This window comes from Lampetra planeri, unplaced genomic scaffold (assembly GCF_965212315.1).
Source record: "Lampetra planeri unplaced genomic scaffold, kcLamPlan1.2.h2 scaffold_1400, whole genome shotgun sequence".
NCBI lineage: Eukaryota > Metazoa > Chordata > Hyperoartia > Petromyzontiformes > Petromyzontidae > Lampetra > Lampetra planeri.
The window spans coordinates 15,999-29,699 of NW_027614121.1; the positions used below are offsets into that span (position 1 = coordinate 15,999).

A 13,701-nucleotide genomic window follows, 5' to 3' on the forward strand; every position below is an offset into this window, starting at 1 on the left:
ATGTTCATATGTTTTATTTTTGAAATAACTTTTTGAAAAGCGGGTCAACAGAAGTTTTCCTAAACAAATAATCGACATAGTGAGTAACAGGAGTTGGTAAACACAAGCTAATGTCAACAGCTCAACCAGAGCCAGGCAATCACGTGATCTCCGCTGACATGATTAATGGCTTTGGAACGGGTTAGTCATCTCCTGCATTAGTTTCCACCACCAAAAGTCACCAGTGGAGATATATAGTATGCAAACGTCCATCTGAATGTTACTGTCCTATTTCCACATGATATTGATTTGGTCAGTTGTTTTTACACTCGGGTGATATTTTTTTTATCCAAACTGTAGATGTTGTTATACTGCGATGATGTGAAGCCAGCTGGTATCGTTTGAAATAGTACGTATACTGTTCAACCTCAAATGAGTGCTTTGAGATGACACATGGAAATCTCCAAATGCATCTCTCCATGGGACTATTGACTATTGAGATGTGACATTTTAAATGGGGTAATGAAACCTCCAGTGGATTTTTTTAAATGTGAATTTCCAAGATACATATGGTCAGAACGACCATATGTATGACAATGACAGGAGAAACTATACGACAGAGTTCTGAGAAGAACTTGTCAAAGATGTCGCCTTATTGCTGCAAAGCAAAGATTAGCTGACAGTGAAGCTGAGTCAGTCTAATAATTCTCCACTATCCACCCAGAAGGAGGTGGAGAAGTTGTTCAGGATTATTCAACATCAGATTGCCTCAAGTCCCCATCTCCAGTACAACTTCAAAGCTGTATAGTTTACCAAGCTTATGTTAATCTTTGGCTGTCAAGTCTGCTCCAATGCTACAACAGAGTCATGAAAGAGTCTGTGACAGACCCTGAAGGGTCTGAGCTTCCTCAGGAAACTGTCTTGTGCAGACTCTTGTAGGCAGGTACGTTTAAGAGAAAGTAAAGCTGTGAAAATAAGAAAGAAAATGACTGCACGTTAGATAAGAAATAATAGATGGAATAAAAAATACAAAATTAGTACAGAAATAGTGCAGAGAGAATTTTTAAAACATATCAATGAAAAAGTTATGAATACAGTAGTATCTTCATACTACTGCTTTCATACATATATATATATATTGCAAACAGGTATCTGTACAATATAAATGTGGGATTATTATCTTAAATAAATTTTAAAGTCAATGCATTATGTTCATTTGTTGGTTGATTTATTAATCTACTGTATGTGGTACGTCATCTAGTGCATATAAGGTGATTTTCCCAGGTCAGTAGAAACGATTCATTTCCATCATTTAGTCGTCATCAGTGCTGCTCAGTGCTGCAGGCGTTCAGTGCTCCAGTCATCAGATCAATAATTACATTGTCAAGTAGCAGGCATCTGATCTCTGTCCCAGGATGCTGCTGATGTTCCACAGCACCACAGACAGATGGGTCCTCTAGCCCCCCCCCCCACTCCCCCTTTCCTTTTTTTTTTTTTTACGCATGCACCATCTGCTCACGTGACGCTGTGTGTTGCTGTACCCAACATTGCTGTCAGCCATCTTGGTCAACACCCACCCAGTGCATCCACTGCGGTGCACAGGCAGCCCAATCAGAGTGAACCGATGCTGAGCTGACCGGAGGAGGGGAGTGAATTTCAGCACGGTGCTCTTGTGCATCTTAAATCCCCGGTCCACACAAAAGGGACAACAAGAGGGTGAAGAAGAGGAGGAGGAGGAGGTGGAGGAGGAGAGGGGGCAGGCTTCCTCAAGACAACAGCGTATCTCATTAGCAGCAGCAGCAGCAGCAGCCTCAGACCACCTGCTAAAAGCTGCTGCAGGCCTTCATCATCTTTGCTTTTTTCCCGGCTTTTGTTTCCTCGGCCCAACTGCGCCTTTTCCCTCGGCACTGTTGGCTTTGCTCACATCAGCTGAGTCATCATGTCTGATCTGACGCCTCAGAGCGAGACGCCGACTCCCACCACAGACAAGATCACCCAGGCCGCCCGGGAAACCATTTATCTCTGCAACTTCCGTGTGTCTGTGGACGGCGAGTGGCTTTGCCTTCGTGAGCTCAACGATATCTCGCTCACGCCAGACCCAGAGCCGGCCCATGAAGGTAAACGTACGTGCTGGGACACCGGCATCCAGTTTGCCCTGCGTCATGATGGTTTTTAGAGACGTTGTGATGGCTGAGAGTTCCACGCCAGGATGACGTGATGTGTAACTAAGCTCAGGGATGGGCACAAAACAACCAGGAAGTACAAACAGGAAGTGTCACTGTACTGCGTCGTGTATGTGAGTGTATCAAAGAATGACAGTCAGTTTTCTTCCTGATGAAATATAAACCCATCTCACATGTGGTCGGTTTGCATAAAGACTTTCCTCTTCTTCCTCAGCTTCTTTTGCCACGCCTTCTCTGAAGAAGGCAGATCATCAGCTCCCCGATAAAAACAATATATAGGTAGTGGTCCTATCGGAACAGTTCCTGTCTAGATAATGGAAGAAATTCAGCATGTTTTTTTTTTTCTCTTTTTTCATCATCTGATAATTGGCAATGAATGTTTAAAACATCAAGTTGACTTTTTTAAGATGAGCGGTGTTTTATTGTCCCAGATTTCACTGGTCGCTTCTTTTATATTTGATCTGTTTTCAAATGGTCTTTTGTTTTTTGTTTCTTTCCATCGTGTCAGAAATCTCTTTCTCTCAAACACAATTCTAAAAGTCAAAAGAGATTCAAGGTGAAACTGTCAAGGAAAATGATTTTGAAGTGCAGATTTACCAGCTTTTAAACAATAACACAGGGTATGTATGTGATAAGTGTATAAATGTATTAATAATGTAAACAGATGTGGTTGGACAGTATCCACTGACACGAATAATGGATGAGGCAGAAGTACAGACGCTTCAGAGCTCATTGTTTGTTTGATCATAAAACTACAGGGTTAACATTGGCATTCTTAATGAGCAAAAAATGAGTAATTCCACTTCCTGTTAAACAGGAGAAACAGACGTGATGAAGGGTTTGTGTTTCTCTCCAGATCCCAAGGATCCCATCACCATCGAGAGACTCAACTTGATGAACATGGCCAAACTGAGCATCAAAGGCCTGATCGAGTCGGCGCTCAACCTCGGACGCACACTCGACTCCGACTATGCACCTCTGCAGCAGTTCTTCGTCGTGATGGAGCACTGTCTGAAGCACGGCTTGAAAAGTACGCCCCTCCATAGCGCCACCTAGAGCTACGTGTCCTAGGATGGACACATCAGGTCACGCTGTTGGTGTCCCTCACAGCATCCGTCTCATTGAAACCAACACAAACTCCTGTTGGAGGTGGTGTGACGTGGTGCGAATGAAACCATCTGTGTCTTGTGTTTCTGATCATCAGCTAAGAAGACGTTCCTGGGGCAGAACAAGTCGTTTTGGGGTGCGCTGGAGCTGGTGGAGAAGCTGACACCTGAGGCAGGAGAGATCACGGCCAGCGTCAAAGACCTGCCGGGCCTCAAGTGAGTGCTTCCAACTTTGGATTGTGTCGATAGTTTGCAGTGTCTACAGCCGTGTTTTCCCTTTGCTGTACAGAACTCCGTTAGGACGAGGACGAGCCTGGTTACGACTGGCGCTGATGCAGAAGAAGCTGTCTGACTACATGAAGACCATCATCAACAGGAAGGACCTGCTCAGGTGTGTCCGCACCAACACGCTTCCTTGTGTGAGCAGTTTCCGTTTAGTCCGATGGTCCAGATGGATCGTGTAAACGGAAACATTTTTGGAAGCTGGTCTCGCTCCTGGGTGGTGAATCCTCATACTTTCTGTACCGAGTCGTACAGTCGTGAGCGTTTCTACTTCTTACTTCAAGTGATAGCGACTCTTGTTACCGTAGTAACACTGACAACATCAGTATCTTTTTCTGCTCACATTTTCATAAAGATAAAATCACATTTTGGACAATTCTATTTGCTGGTGCTGCTCCACCGTCACTTCTTGTCTGTTTTTGGTGAATTTGAAGCGCCACCTGCAGGCCTGGAGGATGGACTACGGCCTGTCGATTTGTGTCCAGTGGATACATTTGGATGCAAATACTCTTGATACGTTGAGATCATTTTGCTCTGTGTGGACGTGGTTTGAATCAGCGTTGTCTCCCCTCTCCAGCGAGTTCTACGAGCCCAATGCGCTGATGATGGAGGAGGAGGGCGCCGTCATCGCCGGGCTGCTCGTCGGTCTAAATGTCATTGATGCCAATCTGTGTATGAAAGGAGAAGACCTGGACTCACAGGTCGGTCAAGTCGGCACATCACAACTTAGCTTAGAAATGGCTTTAGCTCAGCAAAACAGTGTCAGCATGTTTTCCTCTGGATCCAGCTCCAGAGCTATTATACAAATCTGTTCCCACTATGCTGACTCAGCAGACTGTCAGCTACAGTCTGGTGTCAGTTCATGTCTTTGTCTTCATTCCTTGTCTCCTGTTGTGGATCAAAGGATCCAGATCAAACTCTGATCCATCAGAGACCCTTTCTACCAACAATCAGACCATTTGTTGTGGAGTTGTAGACACGTCTGCTGACAATGAAGAATCCTTCAACAGATTCCTGGAACCAGATGGTTCCGGAATCACCTGGTCCTGGTCCCATTATCAGCATTTCCTCAACTTTTTATGAAAACCCGTTCATAACTTTGAGTTCTTTTGCTGACAGACAGACAGACAGATGAACAAAGAGGTGGAGCTCATGTTTTTTTTCTCCCTAAAAGAACAGATCAGGTGCACCTGCTCATGGCACCAGTGACAGTCAGTAAACGACTCCGCTTTTAGAGATAGACAGATCCTTGATTCATCTCCACGAGACATTCACATCTGTGCTCAGATGTCAGTCCAGTTTTACTGTGCACAAAATGAAGTGAAACATCTCCTGTACAAACGGTGCATTTAAAAAAAAAACAATTAAAATTAAAGAGAATAATAATTTGACAGTTTCTTGTTCAATTCCCTCGGCAGGTCGGGGTGATTGATTTCTCCATGTACCTGAAAGACGGCGGTCACAGTAGTAAGAGCGCAGAAGGGTGAGTTGTGCTCCCTGGTTCCTCGTGTGAAGTACCTCAGTGATGGATACAGGACGATTGATGAGTGATGGAATGTCCCAGCATGCACCAGCGTCGTGTGTCTCATTGTCAGCACGTTTCTTTTCGATTCCTGACGTCAGTCGCTCTGTTTCCTCCAGTGACGGTCAGATCACCGCCATTCTCGACCAGAAGAACTACGTGGAGGAGCTGAACAGACATTTAAGGTTCATGTCCGACAGTCTGTGTCGCACCGTTGGCTCGTCGAACGTGCACGTACTAACAGGACGTGTGTGTGTGTGTGTGTGTGTGTGTGTGTTGGCAGTGCGTCGGTAAATAACCTCCAGGCCAAAGTGGACGCGTTGGAGAAGTCCAACACAAAGCTCACGGAGGAGGTGAGAGTCGTCCTTCCTCTCAGACGTGTTCACGGAAAAAGCCCCTGACCAGCTGCTGGTGTTGCGTGTGCCTCCACAGCTAGCGGTGGCCAACAATCGGATCATCACTCTACAGGAAGACGTGGAACGAGTAAAGGAGGAGAGCTCCTATCAGCTGGAGTCCAACAGGAAGGTGAACATCCTTTAAGAACTGGAGGAAGGCCGAGTGGAGGGAAGCTGTGCAGGTTGACAGCCGAGGAAAAATGTCAGACGTTAATGATCTGAAGAGAAGTCTGTTGTTACTACGACTGTTCTTGAATAGAGATTGAACATCAATAGGGCATGTTCGATGTTTGAGACGTTTGCAAGACGTGATTTCCCATTTTCCGTCTTAATAATGAACTTCTTGGAGACGGACGTGGTGACGGTTTGTTTGAGGGAGGAGAAGAACAGCTGGTGATCGCTTGATGAACAGACTTTACAGAATCGTAGCAGGTCCTGAAGTGACTTCTGTTGACATCTGATGCTCCGTGCGTGTGTGTGAGAGGTGTCCCCCCTTCACGTCGTCGGTATTCAGCTGATTTCTGCCGTCACTGACCATGTAAACATTCTGGGCGTATACTTGAAATCATTTGGCGATGGATGCTGTCGATGAGAGGACGCGTTTCACGGTGTCAGAAATCTGCCGCAGCGCCCAGACGTGACGTGTGTTCACCTGCCATGTTTTCCTCCAGGCGCTGAGAAGCGACTCGGCAGCAGACGGACAAACTCTGGGTGAGACCAGGAAGCAGCTGAAGGAGGAAACTCTGCTCCGACTGGTGAGTTTCAGGTCCACTCGTGCGGCGGAGAGACGCGCGTGAGGTCCAGCTGCCGATCTCTGTGCAGGATGTGGAGAAGGAGCTGGAGGTGCAGATCGGCATGAAGCAGGAGATGGAGCTGTCCATGAAGATGCTGGAGAAGGACGTCTGCGAGAAGCAGGACGCCCTGGTGGAGCTGCGGCAGCAGCTGGAAGACCTTCGTGCCATCAACCAGCAGCTCAGCCACAAGTCCCAAGTAAACATGTCTTAGTCTGAGGTGTTCTACTCGCTCCATTATCGGGGTAGATAGGTGTTTGGAAGAACAACTGGACAATGAGTATGATTGTAACTGACTGAATAAATGATCAAATAACTAAATGAACGTAAAGGACTAAATATTCCAGCTGAGCTGTCTGAATGTGGAAAATGAAAAATAAAACTTGTGACATCACGGTCGGAGCGTCGTCTGACTGGGACGTTTGACGAGGCTGCTCTCCTCCTCCTCCTCCTCAGAGTGCAGACACCAGCTCCAAACAGAAGAGCGAAGCCATCGTTCGTCTGGAGGAGAAGATCGGTCAGATGTCGGGGACGGTGAGACAGCTGGAGAGCAGGTGAGACGCTTTCCTCCGCCGGCGGTGACGTGTCACACTCCTGTCAGGGTTGTTTCTAAAGTCCGCTCTCCTGTTGTGTGTGTGTGTGTGTGTCGCTCCTCTCCTTCGTTATCTTTATTTCTCCATCACACATCTCATCACCTCCATGGCGGCGTCAGTGACAAACACTTGGTGAAACAGGCCAGAAACCTGAACTCAGCTGCGGGGAAGCTGCTCCAGCTGCAGCAGTAGCAGAGGCGCCGTGCCCCTTCCTGCTTTCATAACGCTTCACACACACACACACACACACACGTACAACCCGCCTGATGTAGAAATAACCAGACTAGGACCTTCTCTTTTCTGTTGTTCAAATAAAAACGCATCCTACCACAAACCCCCTGCAGGGGGCGTGGCGCCGTCAGCTTTGAGTAGTGTGGACTGAGTGTCGGACCTCGTCCGTGTCTTCACACTGAGCCCGTCCGTGGTCCGTTGGCGAAGGTGCAGCGTGGACACATGCTGAGGGGAGGTCGGGTCGAGCTGGGGAAAAGTCCAAATGAATTTATGAATCTTGAGTTGTTTGTGAACATAACGTTGGTGTAAACTGTGGTGACCATTAGAATAATAAAAGTATGGACGAAACACACGGCTGCACACCAATCTTTGTGTCCTTGTCAGTCGCTTTGTTCCCTTTCTTTTTTTTTTTGTCCTCCGTCTTTCATCAAGTTTCATTTTACCATAAGTTTTGTGACCCCTGACCCCTCCCAACCCAGATGCAAACAGGCTGAGAGGGAGAAGGACGTGGCGGTGGAGGCCAACCGTGGCGGTGGAGGCCAACCGGCTCTTCAAACAGGAGTTTTGGGGACAAGATCGAGAGCCTGCAGGTGGAGGTGGAGCAGCTGAGGAAACACAGGTGAAGTCGTCTGAGGAGCAAAACCACGAGAAACCAAAATAAAAAAAAAGCTCTTCTTAGAGCTCCAATGATGTTTTTCCTCTTCCATCAAGTTTCACACATTCAGTTTCAAGGTAACAAAGCTGTACTATCCACCTGTGATACACGGTACTGTATGTACTTAGGATCGAACAGCAGCAGCATTTGTTTGAAATGTACGTGAAATATGAATTTCATTCTGGGGATATCTGTCGTTGTTTGTTGTGGTCTCTGCGTCAGGTTGTTTCTGGAACTGGAGCTGCGGAGGGAGCGGGGAGCGACGCTGTGAGCAGCATCCCAGCGCTGCGTCCAGACCGCCCAGCACCCCTCGGAGGGACAGCAGTCACCCAGAGAACGTGGCAAAGGTACGTCTGACCCCGTGGAAGCTCCAGCTTCACCAAAACAAAAACAGCAAACTCGTTACAGTTGTGTGCTCCTGCAGTCGTTCCCAGATTCGCTGCCGATCCGAAGAGAACACGATCAGCTCCGTGCACCGGACGACAAGAGCAGTCTGAGCTCCAGCTTGTACGTCTCTCTGAAGCTGCTTCTTTTCTCTGTGGTCATAAACACACCTGTTGATTTCTGTCTCTTTCAGGTCCTTATCTTCACAACACGAGGACGAGGAGGTGACGTTAAAGTCTGTGTGTGTGTTGTGTGTGTGTGTGTGTGTGTGTGTGTGTGTGTGTGTGTGTGTGTGGTGTAACAGACGCCGTCAGTCGTTCCTCAATGTAACGGCGTCTGTTTTCTCCAGGACGAGTCCTTTGTGGAGATCAGTCAACCGACCGTCTGTACGATGTGCGAGCAGGACGACTCGCTCCTGAAGACAAAGGTACAGGAGATGATGAGGGACCGAATCACCGAGTCACGTCTCTTAAACTCCCTCGAGGGATCAGTGGCAGCCGAGTATGAGTCAGCATAAATGTCACAGCAGCAGAAAAACTCATCCACCAAAACAAAAGTTATCTTAAAAGAATATATTCTTTGAAGAATGAACTTGTCAGATGGTTTGACGCTCCAACGTCCACTTCGGTCCTTTTGATATCGAGCAACTCACCGACTCAGCTAAGATCAAGTTGGTCCTGAACCTCAGATTGTCCTCAACGAGTCACTCAACGAGTGTTTCCATCAGTGTGATCTTCTCTTCCAGAGACAGTGTAAGAACTGCCACCGGCGTCTTCTGTGAGAGCTGCGTGGCCAACGAGCTGCCTCTTCCTTCCTCCATCCTCCCAGAGACGGTGTGCTCCGCCTGCTACTCGCTGTTACTCCAACAGTACGCGTCAACGCCGACATGATCAGAACCGGCGACACGTGGCGAAGCCCGAGGCATTGGCTTGGAAAGCCGGCACCGCACTTTTTAAACGAGTGGACAAAGATGTGACGCTTCGGTGCGTTCTGCAGGTTTTCATTTCAGTCGCACGCTCTACCGCAGTGAGTGTGTTCACCGTGAGAACCTGCGCACGTGCAGATGGTTGAAAGGGCCAGCTGACAGCATTTTAATGATCCGTTTTAAAATGTGAAGAAGGAAAAACTGGAATTTGTTTGCTCACGCTCAGAACTTCTCAAAAAACTGGATATGAAATTATAATTATTACTCACGTTAACAAAAGCTTTAACTTTAGCACGGTCATCTCTGATGATGCAGAGCTCAGTTGCTATGGAGACTGACAAAAAACACATTACAACTTGACAGACCAGTCGATGCGGCATTCTTCATTATTTGTTGCCAAACACTCTCTTAGCCTTTTATGTTTGATCTTTGGTCAGGTTGGTTATCTCAGATTATAGACGAGTTGCTGTCATTTGTTTTTGTTCTAAAAGGCATTAGTGGGAAATCAGCTGGTGACACCGTACGTCTGCTTCCATCAGTAAATCATCATGTCCGAGGCTGTTTTAACACTTTGTAGCACTTGTGCCAGCAGGCGTCTCATAGGAAATAGCTTCACTGCAGCTTTTATGTTTGATTTACATGAGCATTAATTCAACGTGGAGTAAAAACAGCTGAAGCTGGTGATATGGAAACACTTTGAGATCAACAATAAACTTTTATTGAATTTTAGACACTCTGGTGTTTTGTTGTACATGAATTTCAGAGTAAACAAAATCTGAATGTAACATTCAAACACCGTGAATAGCAAAATAAAATCCTGCTGCATAGAGAACTTTCATTGCTGAGGTCATTAGTTGTGACCACTACAGTCGCCCTCTGCTGGTCACCTAGAAGAATGCTGCTCCAATGTTACTCAACTGGAAAAGGTTCATGTACATTTTTTTTTATAATCGTTAAAAAAAAAACAGATCCGACAGTCTGACACCAGGAATGTTTATTGTTTGATGTCCATGTCAGGTAGAATAAATAGAGCATCTGGTGTGTGTGTGTGTCAGCGTTCACCTGCAGGAGAATAAACATTTGATTCACACCAGTTGAACATTTAATTTATACGTAGCATTTAAATGCTTTGAATAAAAATATTTAAAAAGAAAAAAACATTCAACACTGAATCTGTTTCAGTGCTTCTTACCTTCTGTCATTGTCCTGTGCAGAGTTCAGGAACAACTCGATGTATCTTGCTCCTGGAAATCAGAGTTTAATGTCATCAGGACCAAACACGAATCACTAGAGCAACACTTTACTACAGTAGGAATTGGTGGATCTCAGATGACAAAGAATCTTGATAGTTATCATTCATGGTGAATAGACTCTGCTGTCGGCAGATTTCACGCTGCTGAAGTTCAACTTGCTCTGTCAGCAGCCGCCGTCCGTCTCACCTATGTGCAGTCTGTCTCTGGACATGGCCGCCACAGCGTCCTGATGGCAGCTGAAGAACACGTCGGCCTCTCCGCTCGGCCTCCCGTCGGGGGCCGCACTCAATCAGGATCTTCGACACGACTAGAGGAGAGAAGAACTGCAGGACAGACACGTATCAATCATGTCCTCGCATTCAGAAACCTCATCCACCCCTGTGTTTTTACCTTAACAATGTCTTCTCCTGACACGTGGAAAGGAAGGCCCCTCATGTGGACGTAATGCTGCAGCAGGGACGACTGGTTTGGAGAGGCGGCCGCAGCTGACACCGATCCTGATTGATAGTTTGAGACAAAAAACTGTCCATTAGCAACTAAAGAAACACAGATCACATTTACCTCACAACACCTAATCCACTTCTATACATTGTCACTGAAAATACATTGGACTTTGGAATTGAAAACCTTTTAAATATTTTCAATTGAAATCACAACCTATCACGGAACGCTCCATGGCGACAGACTTTAACTATGACATAATAGTCATTTAGTGAAAAATAGAACGATTATCAGTGTTGAGAACGTAACGCAGAAATAAGTCAGAGGACAGACTGAAATACATTTAGTCTAAGTTTAGATTTTGTTCATGAACGCAGAGTTTTAATAGTTATTTAAATTTGATGTATTTGATATCTGAAACGTTCAATTCTCATTCATTCATTCATTCATTCCTTCATTCATCTTCTCCTGCTTGCTCCAGTTACGGGTCACGGTTGTGCTCAACGGTAAAGGTCAGGGTTCAACCTGGGACAAGTCGCCAGCTCATCAGGACATCAGACTTACATCTACGGACAGTAGAGTATTCGTAGAGTTAACCTCAGCATGCTATTGGAGGTGGGAGGAAGCTGGGAGTACCTGGAGAGAACCCACACAGCCATGGGGGGACAAAAGACCCCAGGCTAATTTTACAATGCAAAAGTAAGGGATTGTCATTTGAAACTTTGGGACTTTGCAAGTAATCTAATTATTCACTTTATTTTGGCGGGGTGACTGGCAATCCACAGAAAATGTACTGTGACGAGGCGACGACTGCACACTGGTTATGGTCATGTGGTTTGTTCAGCCCATGTGAACCACAATTGAATGTGGATCACGTTTCAAGCGTTTAAGTTCTTCTGTTAACACATAAGCATCATGATCCAATACGCCTCACAAAGGGCCTTGACAAACCTAGGAATCATGACGTTTTTGACCTATGAACTCATTGGAAAGATGCTGTCAAGGAGATACAGTGAGATACAGCAACATCGCCCCCTGTTGGCCATATCACCCACTGAGGGAACGGAATGATCACCTGTCTGGGGCCTGTGCGCGGCAGCGGCTGTCCCTCGTCGGCCGCCGGTTCATCTGTGCAGAGGCTGAGCTCCTCCAACTCGAATGAATCTCGTTACTGGCGCTGGGGAAACACCTCAATGTATCTGCAAACGTCACAAACGTGGTGGGATCAGCATCACTGACGATGTCTGTGACCCGGGGTCGTCACAAGCCTCGGCGTCCTACCGGTCCCTATGACCTCTCTGTCTCTTTGCAGAGCTTCATCAGCTGCTTCCTGGCTGGAAAACCACACGAAGGCGTCGCCCGACTTTCTGCCGTCGCGGGTCGGTAACTATGGTGATCCCGTTCTCCTTTATGTCCAAACCTGAAGCACACATGCACATTAGCGCCCAGAGCTCCAGGTCTCCGAGGAGGTTCTACGTGAGCTGAGCCGATACCAGAACGTGACTGGTCACGGGTCATTGTGTCATGAAGCTCGACTGCGCCATCAAGTGGACAAGAAATGTAAAACAAATACTGACTTTGGTGTGTGACGCTTTGGATTAAATAAACTAATGAATGTTTCCACACACACTGCAGGTTTCAAAACAACATATGAGAGCGGGGTCACGTCGAGCAGCTACTGACTTGTAAGTTGAAAACCATGAGTCTGGTAACAAGGTGTGTGGGGGGGGGGAGTGTGGAGTTTCCTGCCTGAGAAGAAGTGGGCGATGTCGGCCTCCGTGCAGGTGAAGGGGATTCCTCGCAGCCGCACCACCGCCGTGTCAGCAGCGGTTTGAGAGGCGTTCTTCAGGATGGACTCAGCCTCTCTGTTTGTCACTTCATACACTGAAACCACAACCAGAACAGTCTCCAACAGCCCCAGAGAAAGACGCTAGCGTTAAATACTCCCTAAATAAGCTGGAGACACTCTTTCAGTCGAGTTTTGTTTGTTTTTGTAGTGGGTCAGTCCAGGTGAACTGTGACACGAACGAATCTTCTCAGTCAGTGATTCAGTACAGTTCAAAGGAGTCGTTCGCGAACAGGATGACACTCCTACAAACAGTTCCTGGCAGAAACAGGGACGTTAACTTGACTAGAGGACTTTTTTGGACCAGTGAAGTTCAAGAACAGAAAACCCCCTAACCTTCGACGTAGCGAGGACCCAGATACTGTCTGTGCTTCTCCAGAGCCTTACTGACGTCCTCCTCGTGCTCCATCTCGATGAAGGCTCGTCCCGACGGCCTCCCCAGCCTGTCCGACGTGAGGTGGATCCCCGTCACCCCATCACGGATTCGACACTCTGAAACACAGTCCCAAATGTACCACCTAAATTAGAGATGGACAAAACGGGTCTCTGAGGTGGAGTGAATCATTCAAAAGACACGCCCCCTCCTCCTCAGACTCACAGTTCCGCCCAGATTACGGGATGAGAACAAGCTGCGAGAGAGTCGGTTCTCTCTGGCAGGTCTGCACATACCTCTAGGATGTCATTCCCCAAAGTCTTACCTGAGAAGAAGTGCAGAAGGTCCTCGGGCGTACACGACCACGGGAGACCTTTCACTTGAACAATGTACACCTCCTTCCTCTCCTGCTCCGAGTCAGACGGATAGGCTGGCAGAGGTGGGTATTCGTCCTCACAAGGTGCCTGAACGAAGAGAAGGGGTCGCTGTCATCAGCTGCACCGTCAGTGTGGGAATGTGTGTGTTCGCAGCAGCTTCTCACAGTCGATGTGAGTGTGAATGGGTCAACAAGGCAACAATGTACAGCGCTTTTAGTGACATTACGGTAAACGTACTATGAAAAAAAACTGGACATGATCTTGTTCATTCATTGTGTGTGTGTGTGTGTGTGTGTGTGTAGTGCCTCATGTTGACTGCCCCTCAATATATGAAGGTGACACCAACTGGTTGTTAGTTAACGGTA

General features: G+C 47.0%; 2 protein-coding genes across 3 annotated transcripts; one reads left to right on the forward strand and one right to left on the reverse strand.

The window, feature by feature from the left end:
- The first annotated feature begins 1,918 nt into the window (after nucleotides 1-1,918).
- Nucleotides 1,919-7,043, forward strand: LOC144739277 (protein RUFY3-like). Of its 2 annotated transcripts, none has more exons than XM_078622245.1 (13): nucleotides 1,919-2,120; nucleotides 2,983-3,192; nucleotides 3,367-3,484; nucleotides 3,558-3,659; nucleotides 4,128-4,251; nucleotides 4,969-5,033; nucleotides 5,192-5,257; nucleotides 5,356-5,425; nucleotides 5,505-5,597; nucleotides 6,139-6,222; nucleotides 6,290-6,457; nucleotides 6,715-6,812; nucleotides 6,971-7,043. In XM_078622245.1, the coding sequence occupies exons 1-13, from the start codon at nucleotides 1,919-1,921 to the stop codon at nucleotides 7,041-7,043; spliced, it is 1,473 nt and encodes a 490-aa protein (XP_078478371.1). The 2 variants fall into 2 exon arrangements, with proteins under 2 accessions (XP_078478371.1, XP_078478373.1); XM_078622247.1 differs by having other exon boundaries at nucleotides 1,919-2,096; nucleotides 3,019-3,192.
- A 3,061-nt stretch (nucleotides 7,044-10,104) lies between these two features.
- Nucleotides 10,105-13,423, reverse strand: LOC144739278 (G-rich sequence factor 1-like; the record flags this gene model as incomplete). Its single annotated transcript, XM_078622248.1, is given in 12 exon segments — nucleotides 10,105-10,108; nucleotides 10,239-10,290; nucleotides 10,486-10,576; nucleotides 10,578-10,622; nucleotides 10,690-10,835; nucleotides 11,315-11,376; nucleotides 11,913-11,943; nucleotides 12,025-12,118; nucleotides 12,120-12,160; nucleotides 12,490-12,624; nucleotides 12,923-13,078; nucleotides 13,285-13,423. Coding segments are annotated over 12 exon segments (996 nt in total), but the record flags the coding sequence as incomplete, so codon positions are not given.
- Nucleotides 13,424-13,701: the final 278 nt, after the last annotated feature.

Excerpts from the sequence above, each read along its gene's own strand:
- LOC144739277 (XM_078622245.1), top strand. The coding sequence starts at position 1,919 with ATGTCTGATCTGACGCCTCAGAGCGAGACGCCGACTCCCACCACAGAC. Across the intron at positions 5,258-5,355 it reads GAGCTGAACAGACATTTAAG|TGCGTCGGTAAATAACCTCC; the intron begins GTTCATGTCCGA and ends GTGTGTTGGCAG. Across the intron at positions 6,223-6,289 it reads AGGAAACTCTGCTCCGACTG|GATGTGGAGAAGGAGCTGGA; the intron begins GTGAGTTTCAGG and ends ATCTCTGTGCAG.